The following is a 22,858-nucleotide window of genomic DNA, read 5'->3' as shown; positions in this document are numbered from 1 at the left end:
GCGTTGATTTGTACACAATTATTGCACAGAATGGTTTTCAATATTTGCTTGTTGGATTTTTGTTTCATAAGTGTAGAGTTCATCATGGCCCTAGGTGTCGGTAACGCAGTTTAACGCCACCATAACACCGAAATATAAGAAGGAGAAGAAGAGTCACTTCCCTGGCAACAGCCTCGAACCCGGAAGTTGTTGTCTTCGCCGCGAAATATCAACAGCTCAACTTCCAAGCGTTAGATTTTAAATTGTGTGAACAAGGTTGTCAGTACTGGTATTAATGTAATAGCTGAGTGGATATACAGTTTGTTCATACTCGTATAGTGACTCAGCTGTGTGTAATGCAGCGCAGTGCAGCGGCAGTAAGTGTGGAGGTGAAGCAGGTGATAGCGGCTCTGTGCAGACTGCTCGCGGCCACCGGGCTGGAATGTGTCCCCGCGCCGGAGCACTTCAGGCGGGCTAAGTTCGGAGGAGGACCCGCGGTGGTAGGTTCATCATGTGCTGTCACTGTCAGGGGTGGAATGTAACTGCATTTCCTCCAAAACTCAAGTACGAGTGTGAGGTAGCTGTTACCTATATTGCAGCCTACTTATTACTCTATTGTTTTACAGCTTTATATTTTCTTTTGACAAACGTGCATACAGTGAAAATTAGAATGCATTTAAGAAGCAGTGCAATGCGAAAATACGCACAGAAAGAAGTGTGGGGATCTTGTGCCTTTGCTCAAGGGTACATCAATAGTGCCCAAGAGGTGAACATCTTAAAGTACCATTAACAGTACTTGGTCAGTTGTGGGATTTAAAGGTCCCATGTCATGCTTTTCCGGTTATTACCCGTCCCCTTGAGCTTGTTATCCATGTAAACCAGGGGTGTCGAACTCAATTTCATCGTGGGCCACATTCGCATAAAGGTTGCACTCAAAGGGCCGGTTGTAAATATATAAATATATAATATATATATAAAATAATGTATTATATTACATTATTGCCTCTGAATTGGATTATTATCGGATAGGATAATAACTTGGTAATTAACTACGTCTGAAAGCAGAAGTCCAGGGCAAATAATTGCAAGTGTCTTCAGTGCGCATGTCACAAAATGAGATGCGTATGTAGTTCATGGGCAACCTGCTTCTGTAAAGTGGCATGTAACCGTATAATAAACGTATTATATTCTTTGAAAGCTCTTGCTGGGCCACATAAAATGAAGTCGCGGGCCGGATTTGGCCCCCGGGCCTTGAGTTTGAGACCCCTGATGTAAACGGTCTGCAAAGTCACAAACCCTCAAAGTACACCCTGTGGAAAGTAAAACTCTAACACAGAAAATACCTGTCTATGCTGCCCCAGAAGGCCTCATTGGAGATTTTTCTTTTTCCATTTTCTTCTTCCTGGTCATAGTGACGTAAGGGTTACTCAGCCTTATCTTTTCTCACCCGCGGCTCCGCGGATTTCTCAGCCTGAGACAGCGAGACACCGCGAAACTCAGCCTGAACTCTGCCTGAGCACACCCCACGCAGCAACCAGGAAACGACACCAGTAAGCCAGCTCACACTGTCCGCTCCTCGAGCCTCAAAGGGCGGAGCAGCGAGCCCCGCAACGTCCCGCCAACACGGCACCCAGACCCCACGCAGCATTCTCATCTGTTTGTCTTTACTGGTGTCATTTCCTGGTTGCTAACAAACGCCATTGTAACACATAATCACTGATGTTGCGCTGTAACGGTGGTGGACTCATCAGAACAGAGTGGGCGAGCTGACCAATCAGAGCACAGTGGGCTAATAGGGAGGAGGGGGGGGGGGCAGGAGCTCCAACACAGAGAGTGAATACACAGACTTTACAGAGATGCTGTGAGAAACTAATGTGAGTTTGGAACATTGAACAATGTAAATCTATTCTAGTAGACCTCAACAATGGAAATGGCCATGACATGGGACCTTTAAACCATCAACTCTCAGGTTCCTAAGCAAAGTTCTTAGACTGAGCGGCTGACGCATGATGTTATAAATGATTTCATTACAAAGAAAAAAACAAGATACAATTGTTTTGACTTCAAATATAAAAGACCTCATTGGGTACTATTTGTTATCTGTCTGCTACCCGCTATTAAAAAGTTGCGACAGATAACCCACAAGTACCCATCATTGTATAAGATATCAGTATGTCAAACTAGATAACTTCTAGTATGTTGGACCAGTGCGTTCCTAATAAACTGCATTGTACATATTGAAATAGTATTTGGAAATGTTTCTGCTTGCTGTTGTTTCTCAGGAGGATCAGTTTTGGCAGCTCCTCGCCAATATCCAGCAGCAATGTGGCTTTGTTTCCTGTGAGCCCCGTTCACAGCTAGGAGGAGGTAATTCTCATGCCCCATTTATTGATGTAAACGTGGCAATTGTTGCTATTTGTCAAGGACTTCACTGATTTCCATTTAGATGCTTTTTTTCTATGTTGCACTAAAAAGAACATCGTAGAGCGGTGCGGCCATGACCTCTGTAACCCAGAAATGAGCAGTGCATAGGCTCCCTCCACTAAGTCCAATGAGATTTTGAAATATTTCTGAAAATGAGCTTAGTGGCAAACACACGTTTTATACGATTTTATTTTTCAGCAGGTTATCCGTGCATATTGAAAAAAAGACAAACTACATCAAAATTGCATGACTTCATGTCACAACTTCTAAAGGTGTCTAATACTAGGGGTATCACATCGTAATAAGAAACTGAAACTATAAGTCAAATGTGATTTGTTGTGTTAGAAATAGTTATATGAACTTGCTGAGCGACTGCATGTGTTATATCTCTCACAGGCTCTGCCCTCTACTGGACTCTATGGGTACTACCTTATCATGCAAGCATTCACCTACTGAGATTTCTATGGACGTAGCCGGCCCCGGGGCGGGCCTACCTGAATGCGTGCGCATCTCACTTCCGTATAAAAGGAGGCCTCGACCATCATCCTTTACTCTTCAGCGAGCGGAGGTGATAGCCTAGCACTGAGTCCGAGACGTATTTTTTGAGAGGAAGGAAGAAAGAAAAAGAAAGATAGCGGGCGCCGACCCCCACCACCTCTGCTTCGAGTGTTTGGACCAGGATATGGCCGAGGCGGTGCCATTTCACGTTCGCCATTCCTTCCGAGTCCGGCGTCCATGGAAGTCCACCGCCCAGGGCTGTACTCTCCCTGGGTGATGATCATGGCGGCGGATGTGTGGGCTACTCACTCATTGCTAGAGATGCCCCCGCCTCACCAGGTCAGAGCGATTATTGGGCCGCAAGGCCGAATAAGTAGCTTGGTCCACGAGCCTTGCCCCAGGCCCGGTTCCCCCAGGGACCGGTGCGCGGTGGCTTCACATGATATAGGGTCGACCATACTTCATCACAGGCCGCCGCCGCTGCCTGCCTTGTGATGTCCCTGGGATATCACGCCGCGTGGCACTTTCCAAAGAGGACCGTGTTGATCTCCTGGGAGCCCCCGTCTTTACGGAAGGGCTCTTTGGATCGATCTCCTTGCTCACGGGATAAGGAGTAATCGCAGCGTGGCTGCTTCTTGCCCATCCCCAGAGGAAGAAACACTGTCCTACACTCCCCGCCCCCGCTGTAAACCCCAGTATAGGGAGCCAGCAGGTGGGCGTGTGCACGAGAGTGGAATAAACCGAGTGCTGTCAAAGCACTGTGCGGGTTCAAGAGACGCTATTGCCGGCGTGCTGTTGTCAGAAAACACACCTTGCCTGGTATAATGGCTCCGATTAATGCATTTCACCGTTGAATGGGAAATACAGCGTTAATACGTGGGCGCGCGGCCCTCGTGAGAGTGGCCGCGGTGCGTTCGGGGACCTCCGCAGGGGAACGGTGGTTTACGTTTGTAAACTCTAGTTCTAGAGTGATGTGTGTGTGTGGGAAAAATGCATTCAGTGAGAACGAGTGCATTTATCCCAGAGTAAGAGTCATCTCTCTCCACAATTCCACTTTTTCCCATAATGTCCGTTTCGAAGAGACCTCAGTAGAGAGGAGAGTCACCGCAGCGCGCGCTCCTCCACAGGCTTTTCTGCAGACGAGGGAGCGCGGCGCGACAGTAAGACGAAGGGAGAGGTGCCGGCACGGAGATCTCGTGCCCGCGGTGCCCTCCACCTCTTCAGCCCACCCCGTGGAACCGGCGTGCCGGCACTCACGGATCTGACTGGCCTGGCGGGGGGAGAAAATCTCTCCGCCCGGGACGAAGGGGCGAATCCCGCCTCCTCCCTGTATAATGCACAGATCACTACGTTTTCTAACAAGAATGAGGTTGATCTGTATCCAAATCTAAGTGTCTTTTGTTTCCACAAAGGCTACACTTACACACAATGTTAACCGTACAAATTCCCCATTCGCTGCCCCAGCTGTAGCTCCTGTAAAGGAGGTGGCTAGTGGGCGTGCGCAGATGAGAGGGATGAACCGCAGGGAGTGCTATCTGAAGGAGAGCGCTATGCGGGTGCAGGGACATTATGGCCGGCGTGTTGCTGTCAGAGAACACACTACGCTTAGAGCAAAGACTCCAATTAATGCAGTTTTCCGTAGTGGTAAAGGCTGCATTATGGCGGAGCCCGCACTCACACAAGAGCCATGGCGGTGCGTTCAGGGACCTCAGTAGAACACACTACGCCTATAAAGACTCCGATTAAATGCTGTTTGCCGTAGTGGTAAAAACAGCATTATGGTGGAGCGGTGCGTTCAGGGACCTCAGTAAATAATCGGCCCTTTCTGTGTCGACCCTCCATGGGCAAATCTTCCCTTCACGGGGAGTTTTGCGGCGGAACGGGTCACCAGAGAGTACCACAGTAGCTGCGGCCCCACAGCTGAGGGCTTTCCATTAACACAATGTTATGGGGAATTGAAACTCAGCTGTGTACTAACAAAGTGGAGGGACAGGACGCTGAAACGGGGCTATTCACTCCAGTTCTGCAGCGTCCCACCTCCTTTTATGGGCATGCGAGAGGAAATCTGTCTTCCCAGGAGGAGATTGGTTTCCTCTCAGCAGAGATTCAGGCTCTGGTGCAGAAACAGGCTGTGTCTGTTGTGCACCCTCAGCACAGAGAAAATGGTCTTTATTCCATGTACTTCCTGGTTCCCAAGAAGACAGGGGAATTCAGACCTATTCTAGATCTCAGCATCCCGAATCGCTACATTTCCCGCAGAAAATTCTGCATGTTAACTATAAAACAGTTAATGGGGCTAGTGCAAACCGGGCGATTGGTTGACCACCATCGACCTGAAAGACGCGTACTTTCATGTGGAAATTGCTCCGGAGCACAGAAAGTGTCTGCGTGTTGCCTTCCAGGGAATAGCCTACGAGTACAACAGAGTACCGTTCGGCTATTCCCTATCCCCACGCACGTTCAGCGAATGTGTGGCCACTGCGCTTCAACCGCTGCGCGCCCACGGCATGAGGGTTTTTCTTTTACCCAGACGACCTCATAGTCACGGCCGGGTCACGGGAACAGGCAATGCTTTGCACAGCACAATTGATCACACACCTAACCAGATTAGGCTTTGTGATCAATTGGAAAAGGAGCACCCCCATACCTCACCAACAGGCCTGCGTGGTAGTTGGGAGTGGTGCTCGATGCAGGCGTGCTACGCACCACCCTGTCAGAGAGCAGAAGTGCGTCCCCTCCGGGCGGTGCACAGGCTGCGACAGGGGGCGACAGGGACAGCTTTAACTGTCATGCAGACACTGGGTCTCATGGCGGCTGCTCACATTGTGGTCCCGCTGGGGTTACTGCATATGCGCCGCCTGCAGAGGTGGTTCTCCAGCCTGCGTTTGGATCCCAAGAGGCACAAACAGCGGCTGGTGACCACCCCCCCCCTCAGTGGAGGGCAACCTCCGGTTCTGGGGGTCTCCCGGGCGCCTCCGGAGGGGGTCTCCACTGGGGCTGTGCATCTTCACTGGTCTCATGATTCAATTAGATTACGATTATCCTGTCTTCGATTCAATTCGATATCCTGATGCATCACGATTCATACCAATGCGTTGCATGCTCAATTTTCTATATTACTGCACATGGCTTATTTTTCATCAATGCATACATGCAGTAAATACATATGAACTCTCTTTTTATTATTTAGAAAGTGCTTCAGAAATCAATAACATAAATGTCTTGACATTAATTTATAAACCAAAATAAATGAATTGTATAGGTCTAGCCTCCGTGTGTGAAGTTGTTCCATCCTCAAAAACAAAAAGCTAATGCTTCTGCAGTCTAGCTGCAGCTTCTAGCCACGGCCTTCTGTTAAGAAAGGACACTGAATGTCCTGAATGTGGCATCACACACAGGACTTGAGTCTGAACACAGCAGACAACAGGAGTATTTACAACAGCATATACAAACTAAAATACTGCATGTGGGTGCACACTTACATTCTCTGTCTTACTGTTACATAAATCCCATGAATGTATGAGATTAAATTAGCTTCATTATATCTCAGTGATTAAGTGAATAACAAAGTTTCTATCAGGTCATTATCAGCCTGTCACTCATTATTTTCAGGGAGGGGGCGGGGCTTGGAGGAACGGAGAGGAGACGGTGATCGCGGGAGATTTTTTCCTCCTGCCTTCACAATCTTTACACACGTATATATCGTCTGCAAATTGCTAGAGGACTTTCATACTCTGCAATCCAAGACTTCATTAAATCCACCAAAAACCTGACATGATTGTAACGCGATTATTTTTGAAAAACATAAATCCCTGTCTGTGTGTCTGAGCCGCAGCGACACGGAGTGAGTCAGAGCGGGTCCTTCTGCTGCTGGTTCTGGACTGGTGTTCTTGTGTTGGTGGATAAAGCAGACTGCTCCGTGTTTGGTGCCGCTGTCACGTCTGTTCCCTGATCTCTGCGTCACCGACCGATTTGATATTAAAGTGACAGAAAAAAAAACCGTTATATTAAAGCCGCGGCCGGAAAATCAGGAAGCAACGTTACTACGCTATAACCGATTATCTTCCATCACTGCATCGAGACCGAATCGTCCACGTCCGCATCGCAATGCATCGTAGAAACGATTATTTTCAACACCCCTAGTCTCCACTGGGACGGGTAACCTCCTACATCACAGTGTTCACAGGAACAGGATGGGGAGGGACCTGCCTGAAGAGGGCTATAGGTGGGCGCTGGGCTCTAACAGAGTCTTGACACAGCAACCTCCTAGAGCGACGGGCGGTAGTGTTAGTCCTCCAGCACTTCATGCCCCTATTTCAAGGGAGGCATGTAATGGTCAGGAGCGACAACAGCACCACAGTGGCTTATATCAACAAGGTGGCGGAGTCCGCTCCGCCACCTTGTTGACCACAGCAGAGAGGCTGTGGTTGTGGGCATCAGAGGTGGTGTTATCTCTGAGAGCCCTCCATATCCCGGGACTGGAGAACAGGGGAGCCGACCTCATGTCGAGGGGCGGCCCCCTGCCAGGCGAGTGGGTGCTTCACCCAGAGGTGGTGAAGCAGATCTGGGCCCAGTTCGGGAGAGCGGAAGTGGATCTGTTCGCCAGCCGGCGCAACAACCACTGTGCCCTGTGGTTCCCCGTGGCCCTGAGCGACGACCCGCCCTTGGGGGTGGACGCGTTTGCACACGAGCCATGGCCAAGGAAGCTGCTCTACGCCTTTCCACCGCTGCGTCTCATTCTCCCCCTCCTGAGGAGAGTGAGGCGAGAACGTCTGTCAGTCATCCTGGTAGCACCGGATCGCGTCGGGGCTCCGTGGTACTCAGAGATGACACAGATGAAGGTGGGCCAGCCCTGGGCACTTCCCCAGTTCTGGGGGGCGATGTCTCAAGAGGCAGGTGCAATCGGGGCGTTACCCACTCTGGGCCATCCTCTCCAGGCTTGGCTCCTGAGAGGGACAGGCTGAGACAGGGTGGATTGTCTGACAGCGTTATTCAGTCTATCCAGGCAGCTAGAGCTGGATCCACCACAGCCTGTTACAGGCCGAGGTGGCTGGGATTCCAGCGATGGTGTGAGGAGCGGAAAATGGAGCCCCTATCTTAGGGTTAGGGTCTATTTTGTCCTTTTCACAGTTATTGGTGGACAGAGGACTATTTCATTCTACTATAAAACTGTATGCAGCAGCCATCTCGTCCTGTCATGAGGGATTCAACGGCAGGTCAGCCTTTTCTCATCCACTGATGTTGCGGTTTTTACAGGGGGTCAGGAGGCTGCGCCCAGTAGTGCGCGCCTCCACCCCACAGTGGGACCTGCCGCTGGTGCTCGAGGCTCTGGTCACAGAACCATTTGAGCCTCTGGAGCTCTCCTCCCTGAAAGCACTGTCGTGGAAGACAGCTTTGCTACTTGCCTTAACGTCAGCCAAGAGAGTGTCCGAGTTAACCGCTCTGTCGGTGCACCCGAGCTGTTTACTGATGCGAAGGCATTGCACACGCCTACGAGCAGGAAGGGAGAGCCTGTCCCACGGGGGTCCGTGCGCACTCCACACGAGCTGTGACTGCATCAACAGCCTTATTCAACGGTGCGAGTGTGGAGGATATATGCACGGCGGCGTCTTGGTCAACGCCTGGCCCCTTCATAAAGTGTTATCTCTTGGATATGTCTGGCTCTTTCTCAACGTCTGTGTTTGCTGGGGCAACACAGGACTGGTGAGGAGGGGGGGGGGGGGGCTGTTGGTCAGTGGGCATCTGACCCTCTCCCCGGGCGGAAAATGCCCTTACGTTTCTCCGGACCCCTGGAGGGTCGCGGGGACGTGGGGTGCTCTGGGCCCTTTTCAGGGCTGGAGGGCTCCCCTCGCCTGCCTTGGGGCAGGAGGGGGAGAGCCCTCCATACTATAGTCCCTACACACTCTGCACGGGGTCAGTGTTTGAGTGTGGGAACATAGGGGGCACTTGCATTCTCCCCGTGCTCTTTAGGGACTTTAGGGAGAGTGCATAGTGAACCCATACAGGGCTGGGGGTTTTTCCCTGTCTGCCTATAGGTGGACGCAGGGGAGCCCTCAGCACTGTTTTTTTTGAGCACACTTTTTTTCGCGAGGCAAGCGCGTCAGGGTGTGCTCGATCGGCCGCAGCCCAGACTTCTCCACGGTTACAATCGAGGGGGAGGTGAGTGAGGCGCAGTGGCTGCTAAAGCCGGTCAGGGGCAGTGAGGTGGAATGATGTGCTGGACGACAGTGCGTGCATACATCGGAGCCTGTGAGAAATATAACGTCGGGTTACGTATTGTAACCCTTGTGATATTAGCACAGGCGGGGCCCTCTACCTTCGGGCACTGTCTGTCCTATACCGCTCGCTGAAGAGTGGTGTAGGATGGTGGTCAGGAGGCGAGGCCTCCTTTTATACGGAAGTGAGATGCGCACGCATTCAGGTAGGCCCGCCCCGGGGCCGGCTACGTCCATAGAAATCTCAGTTGGTGAATGCTTGCATGATAAAGTAGTACCCATAGAGTCCAGTAGAGGGCTCCGCCTGTGCTAATATAACAAGGGTTACAATACATAACGTGACGTTTTCTCTGTCTGTCTACAGCCACAGAGCTCAGGAGGCTGGTGGCTGCAGGGCTCTGGCAGACTGGCTACCATGCTGACTGGATGTATGAGCGGGGGGGAGGAGAAGGAGGGGAGGGAGGGAGATTCTCCAGCAAAGACCTCTTGCTGGCGCTGGGCTGGCTGCTCGCTACAGGAACTCTGGAGAAACTGCTGACTCAGAGAGTGGAGCAATTGGACAAAACACTCATACTCACTCCTTCACCTGTAAGCACCACAGCATTATGGGGGTGAATATGTCTGCAAAAGGACATTACATTACATTGCATTTAGCTGACGCTTTTATCCAAAGCGACTTACAATAAGTGCGTTCGACCAACAAAATACAAACTTGAAGAAAACAGAATCATATAAGTACATCAGGCTTCATAGAGCAAAAACATTTCAAGTGCTACTCAACTGGCTTTAGATAAGCCAGCCCTTTATTAGTATGTAAGTGCTTTGTTAATAGTTCCATCGCTCGAAGTGGAGTCGAAAGAGATGAGTTTTCAGTCTGCGCCGGAAGGTGTGTAAGCTTTCTGCTGTCCTGATGTCAATGGGGAGCTCATTCCACCATTTTGGAGCCAGGATAGCAAACCCACGTGTTTTTGCTGATGGGAACTTGGGTCCCCTTCGCAGCGAGGGTGCAGCGAGTCATTTGGTTGATGCAGAGCGGAGTGCACGTGCTGGGGTGTACGATTAACCATGTCCTGGATGTAGGAAGGGCCAGATCCATTCGCAGCATGGTACGCAAGTACCATTGTCTTGAAGTGGATTCTAGCAGTTATCGGAAGCCAGTGAAGGCAGCGGAGGAGCGGCATGGTGTGGGAGAATTTAGGAAGGTTGAAGACCAGACGAGCAGCTGCATTCTGGATGAGCTGCAGAGGTCGGATGGCACATGCAGGTAGACCAGCCAGGAGGGAGTTGCAGTAGTTTAGGCGTGAGATGACGAGAGCCTGGACCAGAAGCTGCGTCGCTTTCTGGGTCAGCTGGGGACGCATCCTCCTGATGTTGTAAAGCGTGTATCTGCAGCAGCGGGTTGTAGCAGCGATGTTTGCAGTGAAGGACAGGTTGTTATCTAGGGTCACACCCAGAATCCTTGCAGTCTGAGTCGGGGAAACAACAGAAGGGCCGATGTTGATTGTTAGTTCAAGAGTGGGACAATCTTTTCCCGGAAGGAAAAGCAGTTCAGTCTTGTCAAGGTTGAGCTTGAGGTGATGATCAGACATCCACTGAAAGATGTCAGCTAGACAAGCAGAGATGCGTGCGACGCCCTGGGTCTCTGAGCGGGGAAAGGACAGAATTAATTGGGTGTCGTCAGCGTAGCAGTGGTATGAAAAACCATGCGGGCTAATGACAGATCCGAGCGAGTTTCTGTACAAGGAGAAGAGGAGGGGACCAAGAACAGAGCCCTGAGGGACCCCTGTAGTTAATTGACAAGGGTCGGACTCGGACCCTCTCCAAGTAACCCTGTAGGTGCGGTCTTTGAGGTATGAGGTGAGGAGGGAAAGTGCAGAGCCTGAAACTCCAAGTTCTTGGAGAGTGCGAAGGAGGATCTGATGGTTCACCGTGTCGAATGCAGCAGACAGGTCCAAAAGGATGATGACAGAGGAGAGGGAGGCTGCTTTAGCAGTGTGCCGTTCCTCAGTGACAGCAAGGAGGGCAGTTTCTGTGGAGTGACCTGCCTTGAACAACACAACACACTCATACTCCTTCACCTGTAAGCACCACAGCATTATGGGGGTGAATATGTCTGCAAAAGGACAAAACAAAGAAGTCATTTTTGTTGCCACGCAAGTAAACGCATTCTTCTGTTTTAGATCAGAATAAATAGATTCACCTTTATTGTCCTTGCACTGAGTAAAGGAACTAAGACAACGAAATGCAGTTAGCATCTTAGCAGGTTTGCAAAACAAGTATTAAAGTACAGTGTTATTCATAGTATTAAATAAATATAAACATCTGACAGTTTAGGCCCCGAGCCTGTTTTTCAGGTCTCAGGCTCGAAAATGACATTCCCAGAACAAATGACCATATCTTCCCTTCTAAAAGGGTTAAATTAATAATCTTTGTTCTCAAAGTAATGATAAACCTGTGAGTTGGTTGTAGAAAAGTCAGAATCAATATAGATGTTTTTTATTTGAAAGAAAATTCCGATTGAACATGGTAAAAAAACTGTAAATTATAGTGTCCGTCCAAAATATATTTTGTACTTATAGTGAAAACTAACCTTGGATGATGGTAAGGTAGACTAAAAGCTTTAGGAATCCAAAGTACAACATATAATAAGTACCCTGTATCAAGATTGATGCAAAACAAGTGATATTTGACCTTTTTAGACAGATTTAGCAAAAAAAACTCTTCTGGGGCCATTTGGGTGGATTTTCCTTATCTCTGGCCCCCCTTGTTCGATTTTGACATGTGACATCTCATTCTGACCGTTAGAGCCAATAGAATCCAAGGGCGGCACACACTCATGTTTAAAAAGGTAGCCTCTCTGCGCATGCTAGCTTGCCTTAGAGGGGAGAAATATCGCTGCTCTGATATCAAGCAACGGAAAAGCTGTTTTATTGCTTATGGATTATCAGAACATTTCAAAGGGGACGCAGTCACATTGGATATTAACCTATGGATTAACTACATCATCGTTTTTATCGTTTTAATGCCATTGAAGACCACTTTAGACCAGACAAAGACGACGTCACTTGTTTTGATGTACGTTTTTGTAGATAATGTCGCGAGTTCGTATCTTTCAGTGTTGAGGTGGGCACTGTTAGATTCTGTGTCTCCTTGCGATCATAAACGATGTGTTGGATGTGCACCTAGGATAAGTAATAAGGGAGCTAGGAGTGATTTATTGGTGCAGTAATAGGTTAGCATTTTTCGCTCGGGTCATTTAGATGCTTCTTATGAGACTTGTGTTTTGTTTTGATAAAAATGGTTTGTATCGTCAATTAGCTGAGATTATTCCCGTTAATCTGGTATAACACATTAATAGGTTCTTAAATATTAAGATCCCCTGAGACAGTGTCGTGAAAAAAAAACTAAAGTACCCGCCGGCGGGGACCTTCGGGCTTAACAGGTTAACACTCGGAACAGCATAAGGAGGTATACCCATTACAAACAGCAGTATACAAATTGAATAGATTAGTTCAGCTATAAGAATAGACAGTATAAAACACTATAGACAGAATAAATATGAATAAGCTATAGACCATTATTGGTATTTTATATAACATTTAAAAAAAATATGAGAATGCTAAGGAAAAATCTGTTTGGCCAGTTCTGTTCCCTTCTGCTGGGATGAAAGAAGCATTTCAGACCTGACAATATAGTATCATATCATACATTTTGAATACATGTATTTGTGTAATCTTACATTTCTATTCTCTCTCTCTCTGTTAGGTAAACCATCGGCTTTCAACTGAGCTCCCGTTGGACTCAGCGTCTGTCCGGAGGCTTCAGTGGCTCGTTGGTTCTCTGAGACACCAGGGCCGCACCCTGCTGTCCATGCAAGAAGAGAGGACCTGCCTTCTCCATGCTGTGAGAAAACCCCCTCTTTGCAAACTGTTGACGTGCTTTCTTATATCCTTTGACAGTACTGTAACGAAAAACTCTTCTCAAAGTTCAACAAATAGGACGTTTTGAAGCAAATGTGCAGGAAGACTGTTAAAGTTTCCAATGAAAACTGAAAAGAAGTTCTTAGAAAAGAAGACAATGAAAAGTTTTTCTTTTCTAATGCACAACGATGCATGAAATCAGAATTGTTAACTAATTGAAGTGTAAAATATTGATATTAAGTTTTATTTTCAGGTTTCTGTTGCCAGCCTTCCCTCCTCTGTATCCCCCTCCTCCACAGATCAGAGCTCAACATTGCTAAGGAAGGTAAGTCTGTGCTGTTATTCAAATAATTCTCCATAATATGCTTTTTATGTCTTTTGTTCGGGTTAAATAAATAAAAAATCAATCAATCATTATCATCTTAATTTCTTAACGCTAAAATCATTTGGGCTTTGTAAGTGTGAAGAAAACAAATGTGAAAGTCAGTAATCAGTCAAATATGTGTCTGTTAAAAGCAACAAAGAGCTGTGTCCAAAGGTAGTAACAACCAATAACACCCAATTCCCACTGCTGTCAGAAAACTCAACTATCCCTAAAAAGAAGTGTGTTTGTTTGCGTCTGCAGCAGCTCTGCGACCTCCTGGAAGCATATCTGAACTGGAGACAGGTAGAGAAAGTCTTCTGGACCTGGATGGTGAGATAGACACAACTACACAGGTCAATGAGAGCACAAATCAACACAACATTAGGATACGCTTCTATAAATCTATATGTAAAATCCTTGATGTGGCACATCCTGTCTGAAGACAATTATGTCAACTTGTTTATTTCTTGTGTGTGTGTGTGTGTGTGTGTGTGTGTGTGTGTGTGTGTGTGTGTGTGTGTGTGTGTGTGTGTGTGTGTGTGTGTGTGTGTGTGTGTGTGTGTGTGTGTGTGTGTGTGTGTGTGTGTGTGTGTGTGTGTGTGTGTGTGTGTGTGTGTGTGTGTGTGTGTGTGTGTGTGTGTGTGTGTGTGTGTGTGTGTGTGTGTGTGTGTGTGTGTGTGTGTGTGTGTGTGTGTGTGTGTGTGTGTGTGTGTGTGTGTGTGTGTGTGTAGGACAGTGTGGTGGATGGACATCTGACAGATCCTGTTCACAAGAAGCCTACAGTAGCACCCAATGGGAGAGCAGCACGGTGTCACCACGGATACTGTGGGCTAGAGAAACTGGATGACATGCTATTGAGACTGCCTACAAGACAGGTGTGCAACCTCACACACACACACACACACACACACACACACACACACACACACACACACACACACACACACACACACACGTTGGTTAGTCCTCCTACAGATGTCTTTGCTTAATGGTTTTGATGATCGATTGTGAGAGATGTTTGTTTTAAAGGTCCCATGTCATGCTTTTCCGGTTATTACCCGTCCCCTCGTGTGTTATGAAGGTTTGTATGCATGTAAACGGTGTGCAGAGTCAAAACCCTCAAAGTACACCCTGTAGGGAGTAAAACTCTAACACAGAAAATACCTCCCCAAAACGCCTCGTTGGAGATACGTCACTGTCCATTGTTTACTTCCTGGGTATTGTGACGTAGGAATGGCCAGTAGCCGCGCCCAGAGCTTTGGCGCGATACGGTCATGCGTTACCCAGAACCAAATGGACCAATCTGTGGTGGCGTTACGTTACGTCAGCGGAGCCGTTACGTTAAGCCCCCGCTGATTGGTCCAAATTGACCAATCCACGGACTTCCTCACACACTCACTCAGTGCATGCAGCTCAGCTGATCTCTCCTCCCTGGCTGCAGGCTGATAACAGACAGTTGCGATCGCGGCAAAATTCTCCCTGCAGACCCATTCTCACAGCGTTCATCAACCTGTTTCTTCTCAATATCAAGCCACACTTATTGTTTTTACTTCGGCTGTGACTTTGTGTGCTCAGGATGAGTTTGGCTGTGTTTTCGATGTGTATCGTTAAACAAGGAAATCACACCTCCACGGAGCTCAGCGCGATTCACAACGTCCCGACCAATCAGAGCACACTGTGCTCACAGGGAGGGTGGGGGCTGGAGCTACAAAGAGCCGTTAAAGGCAGAGAGTGAAATTCAGTGAATACACGTAGTTTACAACAAAGAAAAATACAAACAGTCAAACAAATCAAAACAAAAATAATTAGCAACTAAGATCCTGTTTCTGTATTTTACATTGTGTAGACCAGGGGTTCCCAACCAACCTGTGGGCAGCAGCCCCCTAGTGGTCCGCAAAGCATTGGAAGTGGGCCGCCAAATAAAAATGTTTTGTTTTTATTTTTTTATTTTTACAGGCTAAAGACACAACAATGGACATAACAATAATATATAGAAGAGGACATTCCCATCTCAGACAACAACAAAACAAAAACAGAAGAAATAAAGAGAGTCAGTAGGACCACTTCAACATTTCACAAACAAAAATAGATTGACAACCAAATACCACCAAAAAAACAACATGGCAAGCATATGTATTGTTCCTTTAATCCCACTCTTCGTTAGAGCTAATTATTTCCCAATGCATGGCGTGTTGAGACACCCTTTGATTTTTTTGTAGCAATAACTTTTTTCCCAAAGAAATTGTATTTTTAATCTACTCCTCAAAAACCTTGAATTAAGATTACTCCTTGATTGACTTTTAAAAATATGTATTTTAGCCAGAAGAATAGTTGGATTTATTAACTGTGTGCGGTAGGGGTGTAACGGTTCCAGAAGTCACGGTTCGGTTCGTACCTCGGTTTGGGGGTCACGGTTCGGTACGGGTTCGGTACAACAAGGAAAAGCAAAAAAAAGTCCCAAATGCATAATTTTTTGTTGCTGTTATTTATTTGTAACAGTAGTGCAAGTTTTGGTGTGAAAATAAGGAACTCTACCATTTGGAATCATTAACTGTATTACACAGTTACAAACAAACACAAACAGTAGCACACACACTCAGATGGCCATGTTATTTATAATGGCTGATGTCAAACTAAAAGGTTAAATAAGCTGAACAACTAAAAAGAATGTCTTGAAAATATTTAAATAAATAATAAGAAAGTGTTTGAATCACAATCAATAAAAGGCAATACAGAACTGTATAACATCTCCTGAGGTCAAAATATAAAATAAATACAATGATAAATATAAAACTAAATAAAATCTGTACCTTTAGGAGCAATGTCTAACATGTGTAATTAACTTGTGAGTGTGTGAGGCCATTATGCCTAAATAAAGGTACTCAAGCTTTACTCTATTTTCAAGTTGTTCTTCAGAAAGATGAGTTAGTCTACGTTGTCAGCAGTGAGGGCAGATCTGTTGGCGGTAACTATGGCACCTGCCGTCGAGAAAACCCTCTCGCAGGGGACTGAGACTGACTCGGATGTGATTGAGCATGTTTGACGCGTTACCACTAGCATACCGCACCGCTGTCGAACAACGCCGACGCACCGTCCTCGTCCGATCCACAACTCGCACCCCATCATTGTTGTAGTCCACAGGGAACCCGACATGTTCCCACACAGCTGATTTAAAAGAAGCAGGTGGGTCTTCTAGCTCCTGTGTGTTGTGTGAACTCGCCGTAGCAACTAACTTTTCTTCTTTATGTATTGTGTTCGTTTTGTTGTGTTTTGTTCTTCATTTGTTATTTACGGGCGGTTGGCTTTTAGGCGCAATACCGCCCCCTGGATTATATATAGTGTAATACTGCCCTGAGTGACAGACTTTTTTCCCACTCGTAAAAAAAGGCGTATTCGCCGTGTGACTGCATGTGCCGAACCGTGACGTCCGAGCCGTGGCGGTACGTTACGAATACGGATACCGTTACACCACTAGTGTGCGGTCTTCATCTAAAATCCCAAATAAAATATTAAAGAGTGTAAATGTAAATTCATTATTTGCCACCAAATAATTTGCAAAACATGATTTGTGTGAAACATTTTCATTATTAAGATCTTTTCCTTTCTCTTTCTTGATCCTCCTTAGCAACGGTCATTACAGTCCTTGACAGCGGTCTGTTCTACTGGATTAACGTGTCACATGTTCTAAATGGACCAATCAGAACTTTATTTAGCCTCCGTATTGTATATGGTTGAATGTGGGCCGCGAAAAAAATGTTGATTCTTAAGTGGGCCCTGAGTTGAAAAAGGTTGGGAACCGCTGGTGTATAGACTATTTTAACTTAATGGTAACCTCCACGGCGTCTCGAACACAAGTGGCCCATCTCTGTATCTCTTAAAAGGCTGGCACTGTGGGAAATGTGGTCTTTTAACTGCAGGGATCACGATTAGGCGACAATATTTGGCCTTTTTTACAGAAAACTAAGACTGGTAATACCTTTTTTATATTACCATAACATTTTGTACTATATTTATTCACTGTAGTTTAGGGTGCAGGATTTGAAAAATAACTAAATGTGATTATTTTTGACTGATATTGAAATTGCGAAATAATTTCCGATATTAAAGGTCACCTATCATGCTATTTTTAGGCAATAGCATAGGTCTCAGATATATAAAAATATATAAAAAACATATCTATGAAGTGTTTTGCTCAAAATACCAAACAGATCACCCATTCTAGCCATGCCTCATATCCCTCCATTTCACTTCCTGTTTCAAAAGTGCTGATTTGGGGTATAAAGCTTTAAAAAAAGAAGGGGGCTGAGCTCATGCGGGAGATGCTACCGGCAGCTATTCTCTAAACTAAATACTGCCGTGATGAAACGCCATATCATGGATTATCAAGGATTATTTCTGAAACAGTATGGAGCTCAAAGGCTTTCTCTCTTGCCGGTTATACCACAAGGTGAGTTCCTTTTTATATCCTGCTTCTTCACACACATGCTCTGTGCAGTACAGGTTAGCTCTGATTGTTAGCCATGCTAATGTAAACACCGACCATATTACGTCCAAAACAGTCGGGCATTGTTTCTGATAGCAACGTTCCTGATAGGGCCGTGGGTCCACATTTCAGATATTACGTCATATCGGACGCAAATCTGGATCAGCTCCGTTGTAGCCCCGTTTTTAGAGATTTTGGTACGGAGGAAAAGAGAGAGGGTTTTATTTTCTGACGCTGCGTGAGTTCCCCGCCACACCGGGGACACATCTTTATGTATAAAAGACATCACTAAGTGCATTTTGCATGATAAGCAAATTATAATATCTGGAACATTATTCACATTATCATGGACAAATAAATTAGACTCATCATGGCGTGATTTTCTTCTTAAGAGGATATGTACCAAACCAGGTCATTTTATTAAGTGTGTAGAATACCATAGAATTCTGCAGGTCCACAATACTTCATTCAGATATTTTCATGTATTTTTCCTTGACCAAATATTTGTGTTTACTGTGATTTGGGCATGCTTGGTCCATATTTCGATCAAGATAAAAGTGAAATGTTTTGTGCAGCACTACTCTACTGTGACTCTTAAGGTATGTTTCTGTGTCATCTTATACCCAGAAAGCACAGGGGAGGGTCAGAGAGGCCCCTGAGGGCCGAGGAGAAGGAAGACTCCTGCAGGGTAGATCAGACTCCTGCCTCCCTCCTCTCTCCTGTCCCCCCCGCCTGCCCTGCTGCCCCCTGGCCTACAGGCTCCAGACTGAGAGGCCGGTCAGACACAGCAGCCCCCCAGCAGATGGGGACCGGGGCGGGACCCCCACTGCGGGGGGGCTCTCAGCGTCTCAGGCTGTAGAGCTGCTGCTGCAGACGGAGGCTTTGCTGCTGGAGAGGAGGGGCCGACAGAGACTGGCCAATCGGACGCAGCTGCAGGAGATGATTGGCAGGCTCGATGAACTGGTGTTGATTCCTCCATAGGCTGTTTTTTTTGAATCCTCAAACTGCTTATTTATGAATTCAGAAATAAACAACATGGATTCACATTTTTTAGTTTCAATATTTTTTTGCCAAATATTCAGATTCTTTCACAAAAAAATACACTTTCAATAACTTAGATTGGTGCAGGAATGAGTCCTCAAACACGTCAACAATTAATTCAACGTGTTTCCGGTTAGATGCCAGGAATAAGATCTGTGGTTAACACAAGCTGAAAAATACGAATTTACTGCGTTTAAAATTAGGGCTGTCAAGTTACCGTGTTAATAACGCGCCCGTAGTTTCAGAGCCCAAAAGCTTGACGTTGTTGTTGTTGTTGTTGTTAGTTGGATGGTGGGAGATTCTAGCGAGAGATATGGATACAAAAAAAGGTGTTTTAAACGGCAAGCCAAGCACACAGCTGATGCTGACAGCCCGCGCTCCTGCCGCTTGCTTGCGGCAGACCACGCTTGAAAGTTTGTCGGGGAGACGCCTGGACACTTCTACGAGCAACAAGCTTTCAGCAGCGATAGCTAACTGGGTGCTACAGCTTAACATTGTGGAGGACGAGGGGCTGCGTGAGATCATTCGGATCGCATCCCACGTGTCGACAGCACATCACAGCGCTGTATTCTGACCCACAGTGGGAACGTCTCATGCTTTGACTGGTATGAAGACAGAGGAGCGGTTTGAGCAACTGGCTCAAGAGAGAGAGGCTCCAGGTCGTTGTGTTGAGAATATTCAGGAGAATATGTGTCATTGTTCCAATGATAATAAACAAACATTTGCATAAAGCATATTTGTCCACTCATATGTTGATAAGCGTATTACAAATATCCCTCTAAGGTACATTTAGAACAGATAAAACATTTGCGATTAATTTGCGATTGATCGCGATTAACTATGGACATCATGCAATTAATCGCGATTAAATATTTTAATCGACTGACAGCCCTAGAAAAAATGTATCGGTAAATATCCCACTGGTGAATGTCTGAAGCTAATAAGAGTTATCAAAACAGCGGTTGCTAACAAGTGACTAAATAACACAACCTTTCCTCATCATGGTGAAAATGAGCAGTTTGTTTATAACATCAACTTTTTACTTCTAGTGATTGCTTTAGGCTTCAAATATTATAAAGTGATGTTAAAATGTGAGATTAAAACGTGTAAGTATCATGAACATTTGTTTGCCACAGATCTTCTTTCCTGTAATATTCCAAAATTCTATTTTTTAGTCATTTTTAAAGCCCTCAAAATCTCAAAAGTGTTCCCGCATCTTTTAGTTGAATCCTTATCCACCTGCCGAGGGCTACTGAAGCTGGATTGCGGATTTCCCAATGTTTCAAATCTTAAGCTTGGCTAAATGCATCCTAATTCCAAATCAGTACTAAACACAAGAAATATAACGAGCGTATCTCACAATATGTTCCCCAAATAACTTGTTCATTTATTTGAAAGTAAATAATTGTTTTTAGATATACTAAATGTGTCTTTAAAATATGTTTATTCACATTTACAGCCGTAAGTAAATCAAACACTTACATCCTTTTACAATATTACTTATTATAAGTCACTTTGGATAAAAGCGTCAGCTAATTGAAATGTTATAATATTGAATTCATCTGTCATCACAGCATTACTACTGTAGAAAATCCAACACAAGCGTCTTTATTTATATACGTCAAATAAATACAACCAAATTATTTTAATAGTGAATTTTATTAGATAGTGAAAGTGCTACAAAAAATAGGAATATACTTCTGAAATGAAGCCATGAGCAGTTATAATACAGCAGTTGTTGATGACTTGATATGAGCTTTGCAGTAACCCAGGGATCCCTTCAAACAGCGTGTTGCCACTGTAGCGTGCCAAAGTGTTTATGGACTGAATAAAGGCTGCGAGGACTGAAGTATCACGATGAATTCACTACCAGTAGTTTCTGCATGTAGGAGTTGAGCCACTTCTGTCTCTCCATGGATGTGAGGAGTTTACTCTTCTCCCTGAAGGCAGCGTCGTCCGCCACCACCATGTTCCTCTTCATGCTGGCACCGTGCGTCCACTCTGCAGGCCACGCCCCCCGCACGCTGGAAACACACACCGAGACCCCGGGATCAATCCAGGTACCAGAGTAGCATAGGAACATATATGACTTAACTTTAAAATGTCTCCACATAATGTCATGTGTTGCCTAGTGTTATCCCAATCGGAACCATTACAACAAAGAGAGTTTTGATGGCCTCTTAAAGAAGCGTGGGATCATGGGAGTTGTTGTCTTCAACACAATTTCCGTCATTCCAATGAGCTTCCTGTGAGGATCTTTTTTATATATATATTGGTTTAGAGTTGGCAATTAATTTGTACAGTGAGTACCAGTTACTTTTATTAACTGTGAGGACAGACATAAATCATTTGTTTAGCTTGTAAAAAAACATGTTTACAAATCAAAACTCTTGATGAATATATACCCAGAATAAAAAGCTTAGAATCTAGCAGTAATTTCTGAATATTAATAATATCTAGGTGACACTTCGTTGTGTTTCTACACATTAAGTGAACTTCTATTAATTGCAGGTTTCGTTAAAGTTCTCCTGGCTCTAGCTTCATATTTATAGTACTATCGTCTTTCACATCTAATTTTCAAATAAACCAGCGCATCAAATAATGAAATACCCTATAACAGATGTGGGGACGTATTAGTTATAACTTTAGCACTTGCGGCAGTGCTGCCCCTTGCCACATTTTGGCTCTAAGTGACATTTTGTAATTTCACATTTTGTTCTCGACATACAAATCTGTCAGTAAATACCCCACTAGTGGCATGTCTGAAGCCTCTACGGGGCATTCAAACAGTGGTTGCTAACAAGTGTTCAAATGAGACGACTAACGTCATCACTCCCAACAGTATCCGCCTTTACCCTAGCGGTGGAGACATGAAGTCATGTGACTGTGATGCACTTTGTGTGTCGTCTAACATTAGCTATTTATACCTGGTTATTGCATTTACTCTTTCACTATTTTAAAAGAGAGCCCTTCCTTTAAAAAGACCTCATCACTGCAACACATTATGGCATTTCCCCTTACTAACTAGACAGTTACCTTTTCTCTGCCCTCTCACGGCCAAACAGCCACGCCTCTCTCATCAGTCCTGCCTTGCTATTGGCTGCTGCGCCGAGGCTGGGCGCTGACATAATTTCAATGCTCCAATCACGGAGAGAGATGGAGGGGAAGAGAACATCCCATTCCTCTCGTTGAGGTTCCTCTGAATCACTTCTGGAATCAGATAATAATAACTATTAAACGTATAGAAATCTCAGATATGTATTTTTTTGTATTATGTAGGAATATCAAAACAAATACAACATAAGGGTATTCATGTATTGTTAGTTAGTTCACTCACTATTATATAACAGTCATATAGCTATAACCTTGATCACATTTAGTGAGTAAGCACCTGAGATGAAGTCGATGCTGAGGAAAGCCAGATGTCACCAAGATCATACCCAGAATGCAAAGCAACAGGAAGGACATCCGGGGAAACGCCAGCAGATCAGACATCCTAACAAAAAATAAATAATGAACATAGTATCATTTACATGTTAACTGAGTTGCGTATTTATAATCCTCCAATTTATTTCCAATAAAATGAGGTAAAAACAATAAAAGCAGAAACTTATTTTTATCTTTATGAATGCTCGTATGTTTTCTACATTTGAATTTAACACACATTTCTCTCTCACTATTACGATACCACATTGCTGTTTTTCCTTAGAATGATTTAAATTCGGTGCTCAGGCTTGTTCTAATAATGTGTAATGCCCAACATTCCATGTAATCTCATTATACCATATATTTGAAAAAAGGTTAGTTTAGGATGTGTCATAATGTAATTCCCTTTGAGTCCTCCCAAAGATCTTAAATAGAAAACAGAAATCTACTGAAATGTTCCTGACGATTTAGAAGCTGCTCTATTTATATATATATATATATTTGTCTA

At 45.3% G+C, this 22,858-nt stretch overlaps 2 protein-coding genes across 2 annotated transcripts; one reads left to right on the top strand and one right to left on the bottom strand.

Moving 5' to 3' along the window:
• The first annotated feature begins 178 nt into the window (after positions 1 to 178).
• On the top strand, positions 179 to 18,909 carry tedc1 (tubulin epsilon and delta complex 1). Its single transcript, XM_034111826.2, has 8 exons — positions 179 to 479; positions 2,262 to 2,346; positions 9,481 to 9,704; positions 12,882 to 13,019; positions 13,290 to 13,361; positions 13,662 to 13,730; positions 14,132 to 14,275; positions 18,511 to 18,909. Exons 1-8 carry the CDS (start codon positions 336 to 338, stop codon positions 18,862 to 18,864), a joined length of 1,230 nt encoding a protein of 409 aa, XP_033967717.1. The 5' UTR covers positions 179 to 335; the 3' UTR covers positions 18,865 to 18,909.
• A 1,698-nt stretch (positions 18,910 to 20,607) lies between these two features.
• On the bottom strand, positions 20,608 to 22,419 carry pth2 (parathyroid hormone 2). The gene is made up of 3 exons (XM_034111831.1): positions 22,316 to 22,419; positions 21,961 to 22,134; positions 20,608 to 20,948 (listed from the first exon to the last, which is right to left on the bottom strand). Exons 1-3 carry the CDS (start codon positions 22,417 to 22,419, stop codon positions 20,777 to 20,779), a joined length of 450 nt encoding a protein of 149 aa, XP_033967722.1. The 3' UTR covers positions 20,608 to 20,776.
• Positions 22,420 to 22,858: the final 439 nt, after the last annotated feature.

The sequence above is a fragment of the Pseudochaenichthys georgianus genome, chromosome 22 (assembly GCF_902827115.2).
Source record: "Pseudochaenichthys georgianus chromosome 22, fPseGeo1.2, whole genome shotgun sequence".
NCBI classification, from domain to species: Eukaryota; Metazoa; Chordata; class Actinopteri; order Perciformes; family Channichthyidae; genus Pseudochaenichthys; species Pseudochaenichthys georgianus.
This window is presented reverse-complemented; position numbering and strand designations above follow the sequence as displayed.

What these genes read in the sequence shown, in the direction of transcription:
- tedc1 (XM_034111826.2), top strand. Translation starts at nt 336, where the DNA reads ATGCAGCGCAGTGCAGCGGCAGTAAGTGTGGAGGTGAAGCAGGTGATA. An exon ending in GCTCAACATTGCTAAGGAAG is followed by an intron (nt 13,362 to 13,661) that starts GTAAGTCTGTGC and finishes TTGCGTCTGCAG; the next exon opens with CAGCTCTGCGACCTCCTGGA. An exon ending in TGAGACTGCCTACAAGACAG is followed by an intron (nt 14,276 to 18,510) that starts GTGTGCAACCTC and finishes TCTTATACCCAG; the next exon opens with AAAGCACAGGGGAGGGTCAG.
- pth2 (XM_034111831.1), bottom strand. Translation starts at nt 22,419, where the DNA reads ATGTCTGATCTGCTGGCGTTTCCCCGGATGTCCTTCCTGTTGCTTTGC. An exon ending in CAGCATCGACTTCATCTCAG is followed by an intron (nt 22,135 to 22,315) that starts GTGCTTACTCAC and finishes ATCTGATTCCAG; the next exon opens with AAGTGATTCAGAGGAACCTC. An exon ending in CGTGAGAGGGCAGAGAAAAG is followed by an intron (nt 20,949 to 21,960) that starts GTAACTGTCTAG and finishes GTGTGTTTCCAG; the next exon opens with CGTGCGGGGGGCGTGGCCTG.